The sequence below is a fragment of the Ranitomeya imitator genome, chromosome 7, assembly GCF_032444005.1.
Source record: "Ranitomeya imitator isolate aRanImi1 chromosome 7, aRanImi1.pri, whole genome shotgun sequence".
Taxonomy (NCBI): domain Eukaryota; kingdom Metazoa; phylum Chordata; class Amphibia; order Anura; family Dendrobatidae; genus Ranitomeya; species Ranitomeya imitator.
In genome coordinates this window covers 201,126,980-201,150,190 of record NC_091288.1, presented here as the reverse complement: position 1 = coordinate 201,150,190, position 23,211 = coordinate 201,126,980, and the positions used below count along the sequence as shown (strand labels likewise).

The 23,211-nt window shown below is 45.7% G+C and overlaps 1 protein-coding gene across 1 annotated transcript in view; it reads right to left on the bottom strand.

Annotated features, from left to right (window-relative positions):
- Nucleotides 1–10,837, bottom strand: part of LOC138645230 (heparan sulfate glucosamine 3-O-sulfotransferase 2-like) — a 42,399-nt gene extending 31,562 nt beyond the window's left edge. The window contains exon 1 of the mRNA XM_069734348.1: nucleotides 9,965–10,837. Within this exon, the coding sequence (XP_069590449.1) occupies nucleotides 9,965–10,482 (518 nt within the window). The 5' untranslated portion in view covers nucleotides 10,483–10,837. The remainder of the gene's footprint in view (nucleotides 1–9,964) is intronic.
- Between the last annotated feature and the right edge of the window lie 12,374 nt (nucleotides 10,838–23,211).

Sequence of the window (23,211 nt, the reverse complement as noted above, 5' to 3'; positions counted from 1 at the left end):
ATTCAACACATTGGTCACAACGCGTCATAACTGCGTTTATGCCTTTTGGTCCGTTTTGTCTATTTATTTTTTATTTTTGGGTGGTTATTTTGCCTGTTTCTCATTTGCACCTTATTTTGCTATTCATTTGTACCTATTTAAAGGCTATTCTACATGAGTTTTTTTTTAAAATTTTTATTGTGAGCCTAGTATGGGGTCTCTAGATGGTTTTGGCTAATTTATCAATTGCGACTTTTTAAAAACTCACAAATGTATCGCAGTTCTCCCTTGGAGTGAATTTACGTACATCTAAAAAATGTTATCAAATTTTCTGCAATTTTAGCGGAACATGTGACTTTTTTGAGCAAAATTAATTTTTTATTTTTGGAACAAAAATCATCAGAGAATGACATGAGCCAAAAAAAGAAAAGTGATTTAAAAAAAGCAAATCATGAATAGTGGCCCAATAGGTTCAGCAAATAGTGATTAACACGCTCCATGGCTGAAGAGGACGATTTACAGAATTATGTCCCAGGTCATGGCATCTCCAGCACTGGAATAATCCTGGTCTCATTAGCAGGGAATCCTTTCTAAGGATACAACACCACTCCTGTAGAAGTTTGAGGGGTAGTCCACGTTCTGGAATCTTTTTTCAATAAATGGTTTCCTTCAAAATATTTTATTTTTCCTTGGTGGGACCGGCAGCGATTGCAAGAAATGGAGGTCCAGCACTCTTCTGAAGATAAAAGATTTATGGCTTTATTGTCCACAAATTAAAATCCAGCTCAGACCAGCAAGAGATTCAGCTGACGCGTTTTGAACGAACAAACGTTGATTAAGAACATTTGTTTGCTCGAAAAGTGCCAGTGAATCTCTTGATGGTCTGAGCTGGATTATAATTTGTGGACAATAAAGCCATAAATCTTTTGTCTTCAGAAGAGTGCTGGACCTCTTTTTCCAAGCTTGAGTGATCAGTTACAATCTGTGGGAAAACCTGGTAGCAAGTGGTCAGTTTCCGGCCCTGCCACCGCCGGAGTAATGAAGCGTTACATAGTTCTCATTATAGGCTACATGTGTGACGCATGACCATGGTGGACCCTCGAGAGAAAGAGACCCTGACCTCTGTTCTAGCTAATAGATGACGGTCCTGTTTTTCTTATAGGAAGTAATAGAATAGACACCCCTTTATGGAAAAATAATTAAAAATTCATGACTATTGAAATACTTGTTTAAACAGAGGCCGCCTCTGAAGGACATTATTGTAGACGGCTCACTCATACTGAATTGATCTAGCGACGTGTCCCGCAGTGCTGTTCAGAGTCAGGATTATGCCGGGTAATTATTATAATTACATCATTAATGAAATCATTTAAACAAACAATATTCAATGGGCACAAGAGCCCAGCTAAAAATGAGTTTATAATCTCAGGAACAAGAATGTGGAATCAAGTTGTGAAGGGACCCGGAAGCTGACAGGACGTGCATTTTAAGTCGGCTCTGAGACGTGATCCAATGTATTTGGATATAGACCACAGAATGTCTTAAAGAAGCGCTTCCATCCAAGTTTTTATCCTCCTAATATATTGCAGTCATTATATTATACAGCACTCTGTGCTTCCAATTGCTCATTTTACCTTTCTACCCAGATAATTCTTCTCTTTTCTATTAGGTCTATGACATCACACGATTAAACAGTAAAGAAAAGCAAAAGCGCAATAGGGTCTTATCCATGTTAAAAAGGTTAATAATTATAAGTAGAACCGCTCACCTTATGAGGTTGTGTGAGAACCAGATGCAGCAGCTTCCATGAAACATTAGATTTAAGTAGCAATATAGGACGTGTTTCTCCTCTCTCCGGAATACAACACAAATATTGGTAAATAAAATTGTAGGGTTATTATCAGCGTGTTTCGGAGTCTGACTTCTTCTTCAGGACAGCCGTACATCAATGAAGTCCTCAAGAAGGAGTCGGTGGACTCTGAAACGCGTTGACAATAAACCTGCACTTTTATTTACCAATATTTGTGTTATATTGGGGAGAGCGGAGAAACTCTTCCTATCTTCCTTCTGCTTAAATCACATGATTAAAAACAGACTAGTTGAATCCTTCTATGCTCTATTTAGAAACAGGAAGACTATTTCCCCAGCATGAGTCATCAGTCACTGCAAAAGTCCTTGGCATGGGGAGAAAGGAGCAGCTGGGTCAGGAGTTGAAGAGGAGAATGATAAATGCAGGGAAAAGAGAATTATCTGGGTAGAAAGGCAAAATGAGCAACTGTAAGTACACAGTGCTATATAATATCATGATTTCCATATATTAGGAGGATAAAAACTTTGATGGGAAGAGTGCTTCCTTAATCCGTTCACGCCATGGCCATTTTTTATTTTTTTTTTTTCATTTTCATTTTTCCTCCTCTTCTTCCAAGAGCCATAACTTTTTTAGATTTCTGTCAATATAGCCATATAAGTGATTTCTGAGGGGACAAGTTGTACTTTTGAATGGCGCCATTGAATTTACCATATATTTCACTGGAAAACGAAAAAACAATTCAAGGTGCGGTGAAATTGCAAAAAAAAGTGCAATTCCACCATTTTTTTTCTTTGTTTTTTATTTACCATGTTCACCATATGGTAAAACTGAGCTGAAAATATGATTTCCCCGATCAGTACGTGTTCACAGATACCAAACATGTACAGTTTATTTTTTATTTAAGTGGTAAAAAAAAACTATGAAAGTTTTTGCATTTGTCACCATGTTCCGAGACCCATAGCGTTTCCATTCTTCAGGATATGGGGCTGGGTGAGGGCTTATGTCTCGTGCTCTGAGCTGACATTTTTATTGATACCAATGTGGGAACAGATTTGATGTTTTGATCACCTCTTATTGCATTTTATTTAAATATTGCAGAGACCAAAAAACTGTATTCTGCTGTCTCGATTCTTTGATCTTTATGCCATTTACCTATCGAATTTATTTTGATAAATAAATATATTGAATATTTCTGAAATATGTGTTTTTTTTTTATTGCTTTATTTTCATTGGAGCAGTAGACATGACATCATCGTCCCCGCTCACCTCCTGAAGTGTAAAAAGCCCGATTACTCCTTAAACGTAGTCTAAGAAGGTGGCCTCTTACCTGAGGGTCTCCTGGTCAGCCTGTTAGATGTGGGCAGTTCCACTTTTGCAGCGGACCCACAGTTTGGAAACCATTGGATTATTTCTAATGGGGGTCAGAGAACTATACTTTAAATAGGTGGTCTTCAATCTGAGCCTCTCGATTTGCTGCATGCTTGAACCTGGTGGACAACAGTTCCGATTTTTCTGGGACTGTCTTGATTTTTCTTAAAAGCAATCTCAGCAAATTTGAGAAGTCTTGAAAGACTTCTATACTCCCTAAAAGTAGTGAAAAATACATGATGAGCTACTAAAGAATATATAAAAGGGTATGGTCAGATATTGCCTGTGAATACATTTAGTTTTGCAATGTACTGCTTATTACATTCTCAGCCATTCTTTGGACATTAACACATTTCCTTAGTTTACAGTTTATTTCCTTTCGAGACCGACCATCTCTGTTGAACAGCAAAAGATGCACAGTTCTTACAAGATGCTTATCATTAAGCTTGTAAGCACTGTTTTGAAACTGAAGCTGTTACCTTGACCAAGAGTGCCCAAATTTCTACATGCCCTATCGGGTTCCCGCAATAGTGTCTCAGGGGCCCAAAGGCTGAAAGAAAAAAATATGTCTTCCTAACCACTTAGATGCCATGGTCGCTTTCAGCACTGCACCTAAGGCGTAAACTGCTGTGATCAGAGCTGTTTTCTATGCACCAGTTATTGATGGATGTGTGTGCTGTGTAAAACAGCCAGCACCCACCAGGTATGGCTCCGCCAAACAAATCCTGCAGACCCTTGACATACATATATGACGGTGGTGGAGAGAACTCGAAAGGAATGTCAACAAGGAGTAGGGCTGTTTGGCACTGGCCCCCCTAGTTCCTTTTCCTAGGAACTGTGGTCCCATGGTCATGAGATCAGGACAGCTAAGGGGGTTTTCCAGATTAAAAATTAAGCCAAGAGCAAGGAATGAGTTAACCCCCTCTTTATACATGCCATTTTAACCCTAGCTATTTCCTTCCTGCAGTAATCATGTGACCACTAAAGACAGTGATTAGCTGCGGTGATCATGTGACCACTAAGGTCAGTGATTGGCTTCAGTGATCATGTGATGTGAATGCTGTATGATATGTAATAGCTGTAGGAAGTAGTAGGCAGGAAACTTGCTAAGCAGCAGCTGATGTAAAACATGAAAATACTTTTTTTAAGCCCATTTAATGCTAATAGATAAATTTAGATACATTCTGGAAAACCTCTTTAATTAATTGAGAATGTTGGATGTGAAGCAAACAAAAAAGACTGTCCATTGGTAAATCTAGCCTACTTTGCCCTTTAAATATCTAATTGATATCATTTTGATATCTAATGGAGCTCCTATTCAGATACAGTTTGGTCCTAAAATACTTGCTCCAAACTCAGCCCTCACCTTTGACATTCCCCCCAGGCCAAGAGATAAGTTAAATACACATCAAACAATGGGGCCTCATTATCCAGTTAAGGCATTTCCTTGGACAGGGCAGATCAAAAGTTTTTTTTAATTAGCTCAAGCAACTAGGCCTTTGAAACTCTCTTCAGGTGGGGGGGGGACAAAAGGCATACACCTGTATCCCTCAGCACCAAGTTCAGCAATGATCACAGGGGTGTGAACTCTTATACAGTTACTAGCCAACTGGCTTCCTTTGTTGAACTCAGGCTGACACACAAACATAGTGGCACCACAGATTCCATGCTCAACAGCCCAAGGCTCTGAGATATTAAATCTAGAAAATGACCTATAATAAAATAATGCAATATCTCTGAACCTAGCCAAGAACTTAATCAGAATCTGCATTCCTTTCACCACAAGCCCATACCATGCAACCACCTCTAGAGCTGCGATATAGAGTTATAAAGCATAGCTACCAGGAATTAAATACGATAGCCATATGTGGTCTCCCTGCACAGATAAAATCCAGCAGAACCCAGTAGGGCATCCACGGTTCTGGACAGAAAACCATGCACTTAGGTATGGGAGGAGAGAGGCTGTAGAGACCAGGGGTTGGCGCAGCGCATGGGAGGGAGCAGTCAAGGGGATAATAGGCAGTTCCTCATTTTGGACATAGTTTTTATACTGGCAGGAGGCCCGTTAGCTGACGCGGCCAGAGAATTACATAACAAAGATTTGGACCTGTGATTCATTTGCACCTCCCTGTGGTCACATGCTACATCAAACGGTAATTGCAATCTATATGTACCCTACCCTTGTACTGCACTCTTGACTGTATACTTGTATATTTGTTCTTGTATATATATATATATATATATATATGTATATATATATATATATATATATATATATATACCTGTATGTTTCTAGTGTGCCTTTCGGTGATTAAATATAAAATTAATCTTGGGCTTCTATTTTATCTCGATTCATGAATCCCCATGTCCGCACACTCGGTTGGTTATTATACGGTACCCGGGGTTGGTTTCTGACCTGATATACGCCTGTTGTCGGACGGGCTTATATCTAACGAGGAACTAGTGGCAGCATGCCGTACTGTGTTAGTGTGGAACCCTGACAGTGATGGCCAGGAGGTTTATATATATACATCCCCAGCCTGATATATACTCCCCCTCACTGGGAGCTCCTCAATAACTCGTACCTATAAGGAAAGCCTCTCAGGTGACTATTTGCCCTTGTGCAGTTCCCTGACTGACCTGGGGTAAGTGGTGGTGCCAGAGAGTCGATCCCTGCTGGGTCATTCTCTCCCCTACCCAGAGGTGAGTGAAGTTGACACACCCCCTGTACGATCTGTCACATCACCCTTAGGTTATCTATGTTATTGCAGCTTAACCTTAGTCAAATAAATATTGTCATACCAGATACAACCTACGGACTGGAGAGGCACTCTTTGTGAGATGAAGCAGACCTTTTTGTCTAATTTGTGACAACTCATAGAAATACTGTAAGTCGTTTCCTCGTCCACTATTGAATATATTATCAGCAAAAATTGATGTAAGACATTAAATTTTCAAAGAAGTAGGTAAATTCTCCCTGGTGCCGTCACACAAATAGTAACTGGAATATAAATGACTTCACTTTTCCACTTGAGTTGTCTTCTACAGCATCTGCGTCTACATGATAAATACGGCCACCGGCGGTGTCTGCGTCCCACTCGTACATTGTAACCTCTGTCTCTCTTTTGCTGTCGCTGAAGGGAACTTTTTCCCGAAGAATGAATCCTTGTTGTGTGTGATATCACCCATTATCAGGTGGAAGTGATCGCTGTCCTCTCATGAGAGATCATGGAGAATCTCAGGATACCTCCACACAAGGATTGTAAGAGGTTGTCCACTTTGGACAATCTCTGCTGTCAGAAGAATCCCCCAAAGATACGATGATGAAGAGTGGAGTCTGGTAACGTGTGAGTAATCTCCCTACAGTGCCACCTTAGGGCAAAGGAAGCATTACACCATTTGATTTAATGCATAGACATGCTGATGAGGAACCTTAAAGACCGTCACAATGCAAAATGTTGTACTTTTTGCTCTTATTTTATCCCTGCAGTTCCTTTGAGTATCCAGATTTTTTAAAATACACGATACGTTCCAGACATATGGGCCTTTTTATTTCGCATTAGTTTTATAATCTTTTTAACCCAGGGCAGCAGCTCACAAGTTAATGCAGAGCAGACTATAGACACACCCCCAGAGAAACCTGGCAGCCACGCCCCCTTGGAAAAGACCGGAAAAAAATACCACTAAATAAAAAGGTCCATATCTATGGAGTCGGATGCTGGATTTTTTTAAAGAGAGAAAAAAAGAACAAATAAATAAAGACACATGGGAGCAGCGGAAATAAAATAGGAGCAAAAGAGGGACACTTTTGTCTTGATGATGACAGGTCTTCTTAAAGGGGAGATCCGCTCTAATAACTTACTATTCCATTACAGGATATTGGAAAATGGCTCTTCAAACCAAGCAAACCTTTTCTAATATAAGTCAAGTCACGTCACATAAGTGCTTCTTTGACCCAAAAGAATTTTAAGAGAGTTATAAAGTATATATTGCTGCTATGGCTGGGTTCACATTGCGTTATGGTGGTACGTTTAATGGACTACGTTACACCGCGGCATAACGCGGTGTAACGTAGTCCGTTAACGCCGCCATAGACTGCAATGTCGGGTGTGCGCTAAGGATGTGCCGTCATTGAGTGACGGACCCCGAGACGTGGGCTGCAGCGTTTCCGGGTCTGTCACTGCTAGCGCAGATAGAGCTAGCAGATGCTCCATCTGCGCTAGCGCGATGCAAACGTCGGCACTTGCGTTACAGCAGCCCGTTAGCGTATGTGCTGAACGGGCTGCTGCTAACGCAGTGTGAACCCAGCCTGATATAAATAGTGCCTCACCTGTTCAAAGGTTGTGTATGGTATTGCAGGGTAGCTATATTTAAGCTATTTTCTATCTATCTATCTATCTATCTATCTATCTATCTATCTATCTATCTATCGATCTATCTATCTATCCATCTATCAATTATCTATTATCTATCTATTATCTACAGTATCTATCTATCTATCTATCTATCTATCTATTTATCCATCCTTCTATCCATTGATCAATCTGTCTTTCTATCATTTATCTATCTAATTCTTTTATCTATAGTCCATCAAATAATTTTATTTAAAGTTGTTAAGCATAGTGGTGAGAAAATCTGTTTATAGAGTCTCATAAAGTGTAATAATGCCACTGTTAATGAGACTGCAATCCTATAATTCTCATAAGCAGGCAGGTACCATAACATTTTTCTATAACAGCGATAAATCTTTTTCTATCTATCTATCTATCTATCTATCTATCTATCTATCTATCTATCTATCTATCTATTATCTATTTATCTATCTATTATCTCTCTATATTATCTATCTATCTATCTATCTATCTATCTATTATCTATTATCTATTTATCTATCTATTATCTATCTGAAATAAAAAAAATGTCACTTCCAAAAGATGAACCAAGTAGTGTTTATTCCAAGTCCTTGCATACAACACCTAGAATAATTATCAGATATTACTTTTCTAATCTTTTTTGAAATGGTAGTGCTAACTTTTTTTTATATATGTATATATACAGTAGCCCAGTGGTCCGAACTTAGTGTCTTCACTGTCTTGTACTCTTGCTGTGTTTGATTGGTGCTTCTTTAGCTTTTTGGAAGATATATCTATCTTTCTATCTATCCTTCTATCTATCTATCTAATTATCTATTTATCTGTCTATCCATCCATCTATCCATTATCTATCTATACATCTAGCTATTATCTATCTATCTATTATCTAACTATTATCTATCTATTATATATTATCTATCTATTATCTATCTATCTTCTATCTATCCATCCATTTGTTATCTATCTATACATCTATCTATTATCTATCTATCTTTCTATTATCTATCTATCTATCTATCTATCTATCTATCTATCTATCTATCTATCTATCTATCTATTCTATCCATTCATCTAACCATCTTATATCTATGTAATACGTTAGCCCAGTGTTCTGCTCCTCTGCACATTTCTCCTGAAATCTCAGCAGGATATCCCAGCCGCACTATGTTTAGAGTCAGGAAACTATTGCCAGAACCCATAAACCCTCACCATAATCTGACTGACGCATATCATAAAAATGAAGTCAATGGTCTCCAGATGACTGACTGACAAGCAGGCTTATGACAGCGGTGCGCAATTACTACTGGGTAATTCTGTGGCAGGGAGAGGGTTAATGCGCTGCTGTAGCACAGGGAAGACATGGTAATTAATGCCTGTATGGTCACTCCAGCGCTGGAACAAATCTGCTCCCCCCTGGGATCTCACTGAGAGTCTCTATATTTTCCTTCTACACTGATTTAATTATCTAGGACATTGGTTGTCCATGTGTCCATGAGGAAGACCTGATGTGATCCCAGCTCCTGGGCCAGGCAGGGTGCTGGGACCCTCCAGTCTGCAGGGATGATGCTCTCCAGTGAACATTCTACAGTATTGGAAGTCATCTGTCATGGTCACCTTGCTGGCAGGATTTGTGCAGTCCTTGCAATGCTTCAAGGTAACTGCGCTCAATCATTCTCCATGACTCCAACTTGAGATGTAAAGTTTCAAGAATTAGAAATGGTTTGACACCTATAATGGGGAAAATGTCATCACACTCCCCATGTGACAGCGCAGCTACCCATGGAACTACTGCGAACTTTATCTGTGCCATTGAAACCGATTTAAAGGGGAACTGTAGTTGTAAAAAAAAATACCCTCCTTTTAGAGAGTCAATAAAACTGATTGGGGTCTTATTTTTTTCCATACAAACATTTGAAAAATGATTGATGAGTAGAGAACTCTGGTTAATATTTTACTCAGCATTTTTATTTGTCTATTTATTTATTTGATTAATTTAGACCTCCTGTTATTATTGCAGATATGGGTTGCTAATGCTAACCCTACAGATATTGGATTGTAGAGGTAGGAGCAAGTAGTGGTTACTGTTACTGTCTACTTTTCAATGTATTTTGAGTTAGATATGATTTTTTTCCTTATCCAGGACTTTCCTTTTTTCCCCCACCGATCGTAGTGTGATAAGTTTCTAGCCTTTCTACTAGGGTTATTAATTTCAATACAATCAGTAAAATAGTCAGGTTTAAAGACATCGCACGATTCTATGCAATCAGATGACTTCTGACATGTGAATGTTTGCTGTAATGGAAAAGATAAATATTTGAAATTTTGATGGTAAACAAAACGATAGGACGATCGGTAATGACGATCGGTAATGACGATGGTTGCATTCCTCCCCAGCCTTTTATATAATCATGCCGGCAATGGAATCTCCACTTACCTGTACCAGTCCAAGCCCCTCTCATAGTTCCTGTCAAAGAAGTGTGGTTCAGTACCCATAGCTCTCACTTCTGGGTGCACCCTAATAAATTCCAGGACTGCTCTAGTGCCCCCCTTCTTCACCCCCACAATGATCGCTTGGGGGAGCCTCTTGTGCCCATATCTGAATGCAGCGGTGCTATTCCCGGTGAGGTGACCCTGGTGCTCAGTAGGTTTTTCCGGGAACCCCATTATTTCAGGAGGTTCGGTGTGATTTTTGCCACTCCAGTCGGTGTAAGAAGATAGGTCCATGCTAGTGAAAGCGAGTGCAGCGCCGGAGTTCGGGCACAGGAGCACCTTCTGCAGTAGTTTCTTGCCCCCCAGTACTGGGGGGCAGCTGAGGTGCTGATAGTCACGGATGTGCATGTTGGGGTGCCCACCCCGCAGGATGAGGTTGTAGCAGAGCAGGGTGCAGGACAAGCACAGGGTGCACAGGAAGAAATACCTGCGGGCATTGCGGGGGCTCAGTCTGGGTGCCATGACTCCATGCACAGGGGCCACATTGTGGCCCCCTGGGCTCCTGCATGTGTGACTGTCCCGGTAAAGCTGCACACAGATGCCGGCACTGGTGGCTGGCACACCCCCCCTGTCTGAGATCAGCTGCTGAAGGAGGGCTCACAGGTTCTCCCACCCTTCTGTCTTAACCCACCCTGTGCTAAAACAGGGCAGAGAAGCATTACACCACGCTTAACCCCTGCCAGACCCCTGCTGTGCAATAAATCCAAGCCCATGTCCTAGCAGCAGCAGCAGCAGCAGCAGCCGGCATCCAGCGCTGGAATGACGGGAGTGTTATCTGCCATTATTATCACTCAGCGCAGGCTTTATAGTCCTCTGCTACCACAGAAGATTTCCTTCTCCTTTTCTTTTTTTTTTTTTTTTGCAATTGGTATTCTGGTACAGAAAGAGACAAATATATTCATGAAAAATCATTTTCTAGTGTAAGTGTATTGAAAATATTGAAAAGCTTTGCAGCTTATCTTTTTCAAAAAAAGTATAGTTTTTTTTAAAGAATCCAAAATAACGAACAAAATGTCTAAGGCAAACTCTGATTAGTCATTGTTCACATCTCTGCCTGTTTAGTCTGTGTTCACATTTTCTACTCTGTTTAGGTTGCACTCATAGGTCCGCTTGTGCTTAGGCTGTGTTCACATCTCTTCTTCTGTTTCGTCTGTTTTCATATTTTCTACTCTGTTCAGGCTGCACTCTTAGGTCCGCTTGTGTTTAGGCCAGTCTCACACGTCCAGATAATTCCGGTACCGGAAAAATCGGTACCGGAATTATCCGTGTCCGTGTGTCCGTGTGCTTACCGTGAACATCAGTGTGGCACACGTGCGGCAGCCATGTGCCGCCCGTGTGCCAACTGGGTACCACACGGACCGTGCAGGAGACAGCGCTAAAAGTAAGCGCTGTCCCCTGCATCAGGTGCTGAAGCCGCCATTCATATATTCTTTCCAGCAGCGTTCGCTGGCTAGAAGATATGAAAAATCCTTTTTTTTTTGTTTTTTTCCGTGTTTAAAATAAAGATCCCTGTCCCCACCCCCCTCCCACCCCCTGTGCACCCCCCGCTGTTAATAAAATACTCACCCGGCTCCCTCGCAGCGTCCTGTCCTCGCCGCAGCTTGTCCTGTATGAGCGGTCACGTGGGGCCACCAATTACAGTCATGAATATGCGGCTCCACCCCTATGGGAGGTGGAGCCGCATATTCATGACTGTAATCGGCGGCACCACGTGACCACTCATACAGGAGAAGGTACAGCGAGGACAGGATGCTGCGAGGGAGCCGGGTGAGTATTTTATTAACAACGGAGTTGCGCACAGGGGGTGGGAGGGGGGTGGGGACAGGGATCTTTATATTAAACACGCAAAAAAAAAAGGATTTTTCATCTTCTAGCCAGCGAACGGTGCTGGAAAGAAGATATGAATGGCGGCTTCAGCACCACGTGGGGGGACAGCGCTTACTGTAGCGCTGTCTCCTGCACGGCACACGGACTGCACACGGACAGCGTCCGTGTGCGGTACGTGTTTTACACGAACCCATTGACTTTAATGGGTCCGTGTAATCCGTGCGCTCCCACGAACACTGACATGTCTCCGTGTTTTGCACACGGACACACGGTCCGTGAAAACACGCTGACATGTTCAGAGACACATTGATTTCAATGTGTCTACGTGAGTCAGGGTCTCCGGTACGTGAGGAAACTGTCACCTCACGTACCGGAGCCACTGACGTGTGAAACCGGCTTTAGGCTGTGCTCACATCTCCTCTTCTGTTTAGGCTGTGTTCACATTTCCCCCTCTATTTAGGCTGTGTTCACGTGTCTTCCTCTGTTTATGCTATGTTCACATTTCCAACTCTGTTTAGATTGCATTCACATTTCTGCTTCTGTTTAAGCTGTGTACACATTTCCTCCTCTGTTTAGGCTGTCTTCACATCTCTTCTCCTGTCTAGGCTGTTTTCATATCTCCTTCTCTGTTTAGGCCTGTTTCACACGTCAGTGGCTCCGGTACGTGTGGTGAAAGTTTCCTCATGTACCAGAGACACTGACTCACGTAGACACAGTAAAATAAATGTGTCGCTGCAGATGTCAATGTGTTTTCACGGACCGTGTGTCCATTTGCAAAACACGGAGACATGTCAGTGTTTGTGGGAGCACACGGATCACACGGACCCATTAAAGTCAATGGGTCCGTGTAAACACGTACCGCACACGGATGCTGTCTGTGTGCCATCCGTGTGCGTTTTTCCTGTCATAGGGTTAAAATTGAAAATATTGTTTCAATACACGGACACGGAAACACGTACAGCAAACGGACAGCACACGGACAGCACACGGACCCTAAAAACGGACATCACACGGATCCCACACGGACACACGGATACGGATAACTCCAGTACCATTTTTTCCGGTACCGGATTTATCTGGACGTGTGAGACTGGCCTCAGGTTGTGTTCACATGTCTCCTGTTTAGGTTGTGTTCACATGTCTCCCTCTGTTTAGGTTGTGTTCACATGTCTCCCTCTGTTTAGGTTGTGTTCACATGTCTCTCTCTGTTTAGGTTGTGTTCATATCTCAGTCTCTTTTTAGACTATGTTCACATCTCCTCTGTTTAGGCTGTGTTCACATCTCCTCTCTTTAGGCTGTGTTCACATCTCTCTTTAGGCAGTGTTCACATCTTCTCTGTTTAAGTTGTGTTCACATCTCTCCCTCTCTTTAGGCAGTGTTCATATCTCCTTTTCTGTTTAGACTGTGTTCATATCTCAGTCTCTTTTTAGGCTGTGTTCACATCTCCTCTGTTTAGGTTGTGTTCACATCTCTCCCTCTCTTTAGGCAGTGTTCATATCTCCTTTTCTGTTTAGGCTGTGTTCATATCTCAGTCTCTTTTTAGACTGTGTTCACATCTCCTCTGTTTAGGCTGTGTTCACATCTCCTCTCTTTAGGCTGTGTTCACATCTCTCTTTAGGCAGTGTTCACATCTTCTCTGTTTAAGTTGTGTTCACATCTCTCCCTCTCTTTAGGCAGTGTTCATATCTCCTTTTCTGTTTAGACTGTGTTCATATCTCAGTCTCTTTTTAGGCTGTGTTCACATCTCCTCTGTTTAGGCTGTGTTCACATCTCCTCTCTTTAGGCTGTGTTCACATCTCTCTTTAGGCAGTGTTCACATCTTCTCTGTTTAAGTTGTGTTCACATCTCTCCCTCTCTTTAGGCAGTGTTCATATCTCCTTTTCTGTTTAGACTGTGTTCATATCTCAGTCTCTTTTTAGGCTGTGTTCACATCTCCTCTGTTTAGGTTGTGTTCACATCTCTCCCTCTCTTTAGGCAGTGTTCATATCTCCTTTTCTGTTTAGGCTGTGTTCATTAGTGTTGAGCGATACCTTCCGATATCGGAAAGTATCGGTATCGGTTTGGATCGGCCGATATTCAAAAAATATCGGATATCGCCGATACCGATACCCGATCCCAATGCAAGTCAATGGGACCAAAATATCGGAATTAAAATAAACCCTTTCTTTCCTTGTAGGTTCATTCTACATGAAGGAAAACAACTAAGAATAATGTAGGATGTATGGGGGAGGTGGCGGAGACATTAAAGGCAATGAGGATTAGTCCAATCAAATAGAATAGCATGTTTTTTTTTTTTTTTAAAGACGTTCGGATTGAAAAAGATATTGACTATGTAAATTTTTTTTATTTTGTCAGATATTGATGTTTCACTATTCCACGCCCTTCCCCTTCTTTTTTTTCTTTTTTTTTTTTTCTTTTCCCACACTTTCATCTTCATCATCATCAGCATCTTTGACATCAACTTCTTCACCTTATTCATCTTCTTCTTCATCTTCTACCTATTTTTTTTTTTTTATTACATTCTTCATATTCATTTTCTTCAACTATTATTATTCTTCCTATTCTACATATTCTTTTTATTCCACTGTTATTATTCTTCCTATTCTACTTCTTCATCATATTCTCATTTGTGACAGGCATTCCCGTAGTTGTTATCTATAAAAGTTGGAAGATTACACCTTCCGTTCTGCCAGTCACAAAAGTTACATTTGTCCGCGTTCAGTTTGGCCTGCAGCATCAGGCTTTATCCAGGGGCACCACGAGGAGGAACGGACTCACCCCCATACACTGCTTAGTCTTCTTCTGCATATAATTTAGATAATATCTTTTGCTCTGATATTAAGTCTTATGCTTAATGTTCTTCTGCTCTTTGTTCTGCAGCCTCTTGTTCTTCTGCTTCTCGGTCTTCCATGTTGTCGTCTCCAGAGTCGTCGTCTCCAGTGTCGTCATCTCCGCCGTCGTCGTCTCAGCCGTCGTCGTCTCCGCCGTCGTCGTCTCCGCCGTCGTCGTCGTCGTCATCGGGGTGGTCTTCCGGGTCGTCGTCATCGGGGTGGTCTTCCGGGTTGTCGACGTTAGGGTCTTCAACTTGGAAATGTAGCAGAAGGTACAAGAAGGCTGAGAAAATGCCAAGAACCAGCTGATGGAACTGGAACTCGGATGGCTACCCGAAGGTTCAAGAGCCTATGGAACTACCGAGGACCAGCTGACGTTACTGGAACCCGGTTACTAAGCAGGAGGTACCCGTGCTAAAAAGCACTACCAAGGACCGCCTGACGTTGGCGGAACTCGGATACCCAGAAGGAGGCACCTAAGCCAAAGGCTCTGCCCGGAACCAGATGACGTTACTGGAACCAGGATGGGGAGCAGAAGGTACAAGAGCAAAAGACACTGCCGAGAACCAGCTGACGGTACTGGAACCCGGATGGGTAGCCGAATGTCCAAGAGCCAATGGAACTACCAAGGACCAGCTGACGTTACTGGAACCCGGTTACTAAGCAGGAGGTACCCGTGCCTGAAAGCACTACCAAGGACCACCTGACATTGGTGGAACTTGGATACCCAGAAGGAGGCACCTAAGCCAAAGGCTCTGCCCGGAACCAGCTGACGGTACTGGAACCAGGATGGGGAGCAGAAGGTACAAGAGCAAAAGACACTGCCGAGAACCAGCTGACGGTGCTGGAACCAGGTGGTGGACCCGAAGGCCCACAGGAGAGGAGAGAACAGCTAGGCCGCGAGGTAGCCGCAGTTACCGAACCCCAACAGTCCTACAGGGGGAGCTGGGCCTACTGGCACTACAGAACCAGCATTGACTACCAGTTCACGCAGCCCACATAGGAAGCTCCTAAACTGGAGGCACCCTGGAGTTGGCTAACTCGACCGCCCCACGACGGGGCAAGCATAGGCGTCTCAGTGAAGTTGACACAACCCGGAAACAGCTGACGGTGCTGAAACCAGGCTTGGCACGAGGGAGTACCTGTGACAAGAACACTGCCGAGAACCAGCTGGCGGTGCTGGAATCCGGATGCGTTGCCCCAGTGTGCAAGAGCCAATGGCACGACCGAGGACCAGCTGACGGTGCTGGAACCCGGTTACTAAGCTGTAGGTGCCCGCGCTTAAAAGCACTACCAAGGACCGCCTGGCGTTGGCGGAACTCGGATACCCAGGAGGAGGCACCTAAGCCAAAGGCTCGGCCCGGAACCAGCTGACGGTGCTGGAACCAGGTGGTGGACCCCAAGGCCCACAGGAGAGGAGAGAACAGCTAGGCCGCGAGGCAGCCGCAGTTACCGAACCCCAACAGTCCTACAGGGGGAGCTGGGCCTACTGGCACTACAGAACCAGCCTTGACTACCAGTTCACGCAGCCCACATAGGAAGCTCCTAAACTGGAGGCACCCTGGAGTTGGCTAACTCGACCGCACCACGACGGGGCAAGCATAGGCGTCTCAGTGAAGTTGACACAACCCGGAAACAGCTGACGGTGCTGAAACCAGGCTTGGCACGAGGGAATACCTGTGACAAGAACACTGCCGAGAACCAGCTGGCGGTGCTGGAACCCGGATGCGTTGCCTTGCCTATTAAAGATTGTCTTCCTAGAGCCCCAACTAGCGGTGTTGGAGCAAAGGGTAAGCAGGGGGAGATGAGTGTAGGCCGAAGCCTGCACTGGAGGCAGCTTTGTGTCTGCGTTGCGTTTGCAGGACACTTTGCCGGCTACACACTGGGGGAACAGCTGGCGTTGCTGAACCCCACTAACACAATGGCGTGTGTTTTTATCTGTGCAGCTAGCACTTGCGGGCAAAAACTAGCGATGTTAGAGCCCGTGTTGAAGCAGGAGGAGGAGGAGAGGAGCAGAGTGTAGGCCGAAGCCTAGTTGAACCAATTTCAAAGGAAACCTTTAACCCCCCCCTCAGGTGTTACAAAGTACAAGAGACACACCTTGTGCAGTATTAATGCTGCACAAGTGAAAGGTTGCTCTATTAATTTGTCTACTTGCACACGCTGAATGAAAGACATACACAATTTACCCCATTCTACAGTCAAACTGTAGTGGATGCGTGACTTGGTTTTTTGATGAGACGCAGCACAGGTGTCCAAAATAACGCCTTGGTGCTTGGCGCAGCTTCCTGAGCGTTGTTATTTGCTGTACAGGAGTCTGCGCTCTTGTGTTATCCCTTGGCAATGCCCTGTTAGCGCTGCCCATCTTATGACATCATTTCATGTTGGCCGGTGCGGTTAACGATGGCCATAAATCCCAGACCCACAGTGTCTTTTCATAAAGCCACACTGCGGTGCTGGGATTCGTGGCCTTGAGCAGTAAATATTTTGGCCGCTCACACACGTCCTTACACCTGCTTCAGACTGGGCGGCCTCTGCTGATCCCTTCTCGCATGCCGCGGCCATGAGGCTGCACAGTCTGAAGAAGGCGGAAGGAGATGAGTTAAGACAGGCGAAGATATGCACTGCTCGTGCCCATCAATCACACCCTCGCAGTCAAAATAATTAAGACAACGAGGAGCATTTTATTCAGGCAGGGCGGACGAACAGGCGCAAGTAGCCAACCAATGATGTCAGAAGACGGGAAGCGCTACCAAGGGGGGTGCTGCGTATCATTAGAAAGGAAAGTCACACCTCAGGGACAGTGGAATGGTCTCAAAGAGACACATTTTGTACGTGTTGAGTTCCACGTGGGCAAGGAGAAAACATCAGCCACCTTGTACAAATGCAGCAGTACTGCTGTACAAGGTGGCTGTTATACATAGAAACACCTGGGGGTGGGGGCCAGGCTCCCTTCAATTTCAGTTCATGTGCCTGCGTGGCGTTTGCAGGTCACGTTGCAAGCTGCACAGCAGGGGAACAGCTGGCGGTGCTGAACCCCACTAACACATTGGCTGGTGTTTTTCTCTGTGCAGCTAGCATTTCCGGGCAAAAACTAGCGGTGTTTGAGCCCAAGGTCAGCAGGAGGAGGAGGAGAGGAGCAAAGTGTAGGCCGAAGCCTGCACTGGTGGCAGCTTTTGGTCGGTTGTGCCAGCGTGGCTTGTGCTGGACACGATGCCGGCTACACAGCGGGGGAACAGCTGGCGGTGCTGAACCCCACTAACACATTGGCTGGTGTTTTTCTCTGTGCAGCTAGCATTTCCGGGCAAAAACTAGCGTTGTTAGAGCCCAGGGTCAGCAGGAGGAGGAGAGGAGCAGAGTGTAGGCCGAAGCCTAGTTGAACCAATTTCAAAGGTTACCTTTAACCCCCCCTCAGGTGTTACAAAGTACAAGAGCCACTCCTTCTGCAGCATTAATGCTGCACAAGTAAAAGGTTGCTCTATTAATTTTTCTACTTGCACAAGCTGAATGCAACACGTAGACTATTTAGCCCATTATACTGTTAATCAGTAGTGGAGGCGTGACTTGTCTTTTTAAAGAAAAGCAGCACAGGTGTCGAAAACAACACCTTTTTGCATGGGCGCAGCTTCCTGAGCGTTGTTAGTTGCTGTACAGGAGTCTGCGCTCTTGTGATCCTTTGGCCATGCGCTGTGAGCGCTTCCTGTCTTATGACCTCATTTCATGTTGGCCGTTGCGGTTAGCGATAGACATGAATCCCAGACCCACAGTGTGTTTTTAAAAAATCACACTGCGGTGCTGGGATTCGTGCCCTGGTGCACTAAATATGTTTGCCGCTCACACATGTCCTTACACCTGCTTCAGACTGGGCGGCCTCATCTGATCCCTTATCGCCTGCCGCGGCCATGAGGACACCCAGTCTGAAGAAGGCGGAAGGAGATGAATGAACACAGGCAAACATATCCACTGCACATGCCCATCAATCACACCCTCGCTGTCCAAAAAAATAAGACACCGTGGGGCGTTGTTTCGAGCAGGGGAGATGCACAGGCGCAGCCAGCTAACCAATGATGTCAAAAGATGGGCAGCGCTAACAAGGGTGGTGCTGCGTGTCATTACAAAGGAAAGTCACACCTCAGGGACATTGTAATGGTCTCTAATGAGACACATTTTGTACGTGTTGAGTTCCACGTGGGCAAGGAGAAAAAGTCAGCCACCTTGTACAAATGCAGAAGTACTGCTGTACAAGGTGGCTGTTATACATAGAAACACCTGTGGGTGGGGGGCAGGCTCCCTTCAATTTCAGTTCATGTGCCTGCGTGGCGTTTGCAGGTCACGTTGCAAGCTACACAGCAGGGGAACAGCTGGCGTTGCTGAACCCCACTGACACATTGACTGGTGTTTTTCTCTGTGCAGATTGCATATCCGGGCAAAAACTAGCGGTGTTAGAGCCCAGGGTCAGCAGGAGGAGGAGGAGAGGAGCAAAGTGTAGGCGGAAGCCTGCACTGGTGGCAGCTTTTGGTCGGTTGTGCCAGCGTGGCTTGTGCTGGACACGATGCCGGCTACACAGCGGGGGAACAGCTGGCGGTGCTGAACCCCACTAACACATTGGCTGGTGTTTTTCTCTGTGCAGCTAGCAGTTCCGGGCAAAAACTAGCGGTGTTTGAGCCCAGGGTCAGCAGGAGGAGGAGGAGAGGAGCAAAGTGTAGGCCGAAGCCTGCACTGGTGGCAGCTTTTGGTCGGTTGTGCCAGCGTGGCTTGTGCTGGACACGATGCCGGCTACACAGCGGGGGAACAGCTGGCGGTGCTGAACCCCACTAACACATTGGCTGGTGTTTTTCTCTGTGCAGCTAGCATTTCCGGGCAAAAACTAGCGGTGTTTGAGCCCAGGGTCAGCAGGAGGAGTAGAGGAGCAGAGTGTAGGCCGAAGCCTAGTTGAACCAATTTCAAAGGTTACCTTTAACCCCCCCCTCTGGTGTTGCAAGGTACAAGAGCCACACCTTGAACAGCATTAATGATGCACAAGTCAAAGGTTGCTCTATTTAATTTTGCTCCTTGCACACGCTGAATTAAACACGTACACTATTTAGCCCATTATACTGTCAAACAGTAGTGGAGGCGTGACTACTAGTCTTTTTAAGAAGACGCAGCACAGGTGTACAAATTTACACCTAGGTGCTGTGCGCAGATTCCTTACCGTTGTTATTTGCAGTACAGGAAACTGCGCTCTTGTGTTATCCCTTGGCAATACCCTGTTAGTGCAGGCCGTCTCATGACCTCATTTCATGTTGGCCGGTGCGGTTAACGATGGCCATAAATCCCAGACCCACAGTGGCTTTTCCTAAAGTCACACTGCGGTGCTGGGATTCGTGGCCTTGTGCAGTAAATATGTTCGCCGCTCACACATGTCCTTACACCTGCTTCAGACTGGGCGGCCTCAGCTGATCCCTTATCGCATGCCGCGGCCATGAGGCCGCACAGTCAGAAGAAGGCGGAAGGAGGGGAGTGAAAACAGGGGAACATATGCACTGCTCGTGCCCATCAATCACACCCTCGCAGTCAAAATATATGAGACAACGGGGGGCGTTGTGTCGGGCAGGGGGGACGCACAGGCACAGCCAGCCAACCAATGATGTCAGGAGACGGGCAGCGCTAACAATGGGGGTGCTGCGTGTCATTAAAAAGGAAAGTCACACCTCAGGGACATTGTAATGGTCTGTAATGAGACACATTTTGTACTTGTTGAGTTCCACGTGTGCAAGGAGAAAAAGTCAGCCACCTTGTACAAATGCAGCAGTACTGCTGTACAAGGTGGCTGTTATACATAGAAACACCTGGGGGGGTGGGGGGCAGGCTCCCTTCAATTTCAGTTCATGTTCCTGCGTGGCGTTTGCAGGAAACGTTGCAAGCTACACAGCAGGGGAACAGCTGGCGGTGCTGAACCCCACTAACACATTGGCTGGTGTTTTTCTCTGTGCAGCTAGCATTTCCGGGCAAAAACTAGCGGTGTTTGAGCCCAGGGTCAGCAGGAGGAGTAGAGGAGCAGAGTGTAGGCCGAAGCCTAGTTGAACCAATTTCAAAGGTTACCTTTAACCCCCCCCTCAGGTGTTGCAAGGTACAAGAGCCACACCTTGTGCAGCATTAATGCTGCACAAGTAAAAGGTTGCTCTATTTGTTTTGCTCCTTGCACACGCTGACTAAAACACGTACACTATTTAGCCCATTATACTGTCAAACAGTTGTGGAGGCGTGACTTGTCTTTTTAACGAGACGCAGCACAGGTGTCAAAATTTGCACCTAGGTACTGGGCGCAGATTCCTGAGCGTTGTTATTTGCTGTACAGGAGTCTGCGCTATTGTGATCCCTTGGCCATGCGCTGTGAGCGCTTCCTGTCTTCTGACCTCATTTCATGTCGGCCGTTGCGGTTAGCGATGGACATGAATCCCAGACCCACAGTGTGTTTTCAAAAAATCACACTGCGTGGCTGGGATTCGTGGCCTTGTGCAGTAAATAGGTTTGCCGCTTACACATGTCCTTACACCTGCTCCAGACTGGGCGGCCTCAGCTGATCCCTTATCGCCTACCACGGCCAGGAGGCCGCACAGTCTGAAGAAGGCGGAAGGAGATGAGTTAAGACAGGCGAACATATGCACTGCTCGTGCCCATAAACCACACCCTCGCTGACAAAATAAATATGACAACGAGGGGCGTTGTTTCTAGCAGGGCGGATGCACAGGCGCAGCCAGCTAACCATGATGACAAAAGACGGGAAACGCTACCAAGGGGGGTGCTGCGTATCATTACAAAGGAAAGTCACACCTCAGGGACAGTGGAATGGTCTCAATGAGACACATTTTGTACGTGTTGAGTTACACGTGGGCAAGGAGAAAAAGTCAGCCACCTTGTACAAATGCAGCAGTACTGCTGTACTAGGTGGCTGTTATACATAGAAACACCTGGGGGGGTGGGGCCAGGTTCCCTTTTAATTTCAGTTCCTGTGCCTGCATGGCGTTTGCAGGTCACGTTGCCGGCTACACAGCAGGGGAACAGCTGGCGTTGCTGAACCCCACTAACACATTGGCTGGTGTTTTTCTCTGTGCAGCTAGCACTTCCGGGCAAAAACTAGCGGTGTTTGAGCCCAGGGTCAGCAGGAGGAGGAGAGGAGCAGAGTGTAGGCCGAAGCCTGCACTGGTGGCAGCTTTTGTTCTGTTGTGCCAGCGTGGCTTGTGCTGGACACGTTGCCGACTACACAGCAGGGGAACAGCTGGCGGTGCTGAACCCCACTGACACATCACCTAGTGTTTTTTCTGTGTAGACAACACTTCCAGGTGGCAACTGACAGTGTTGAAACCCAGGGAATCAAAGAGGAGCAGAGTGTAGGCCGAAGCCTGCAGTGGAGCAAGTTGAAAGGGAACCTTTAACCCCCCCCCCCCCAGGCATTTGTTGCTGAAAGAGCCATCTTGTACAGCAGTAATACTGCACATGGAAAATGGTGGCTCCGAAAATTATGCTCCTTGCAAACGCTGAAGTACACACTCATATAATGTGTCCCCTCACACCGTCAAACCATCCCGGAAGTGGGACTTTCCTTTGTAATGTGACACAGCACAGCCGTCATTTCAACCCCCTTGGTGCCGGGCACCACCTCCTCAACGTTGTTTGGTTCTGTCACGGAGCCCGCACTGTAATGTTATCCCTTGGCCATGCACAGTTAGCGGTGCCCGTCTTCTGACATCATGTAGGTGTCAGGCTGGCAGTGCCTGTGCGTCCAAGCTGCCCGAGATCCAACCTTGCAGTGTCATCTAATGTAGTCCCACTGCGGGCCAGGGATCCATGGGCATGCGCAGTGCATATCATCGCCTCTCACTCACCTCCTTCCTGCTTCTTCAGACTGTGCGGCGTCACGGCCGTGGCATGCTATTAGGGATCAGCTGACGCCGCCTAGTCTGAAGAAGCGTGAAGAAGGGGAGTGAGAGGCTAGTATATGCACTGCGCATGGCCATGGATACCAGGCCCACTGTGGGATCACATTAGACGACACTGCGAGGTGTGATTTCGGGCAGCGTGGACGCACAGGCGCAGCCAGGACGACAACAAATGATGTCAGAGGACGGGCAGCGCAAACTGTGCATGGCCAAGGGATAACATAACAGCGCAGGGTCCATGACGGAATCAAACAACGCTAAGGAGGCAGCGCACGGTGCCAAGGGGGTAGCAATGACGGCTGTGCTGCGTCACATTACAAAGGAAAGTCCCACCTCCGGGACGGTTGGACGGTGTGAGGGGACACATTACATGAGTGTGTAGTTCAGCGTTTGCAAGGAGCATAATTTCAAGAGCGACCTTTCCCTTGTGCAGTATTAGTGCTGCACATGGTGGCTCTTTCAGTAACAAACGCCTAGGGGGGGGGGGGGACAGGTCCCCTTACATTTTAGTTGTGCCAGCGTGGCGGTCGCATGACACGTTGCCGGATACACAGCTGGGGATCAGCTGACGTTACTGAACCCCAATAACAGAGGAGCGACTGTTGACTGTG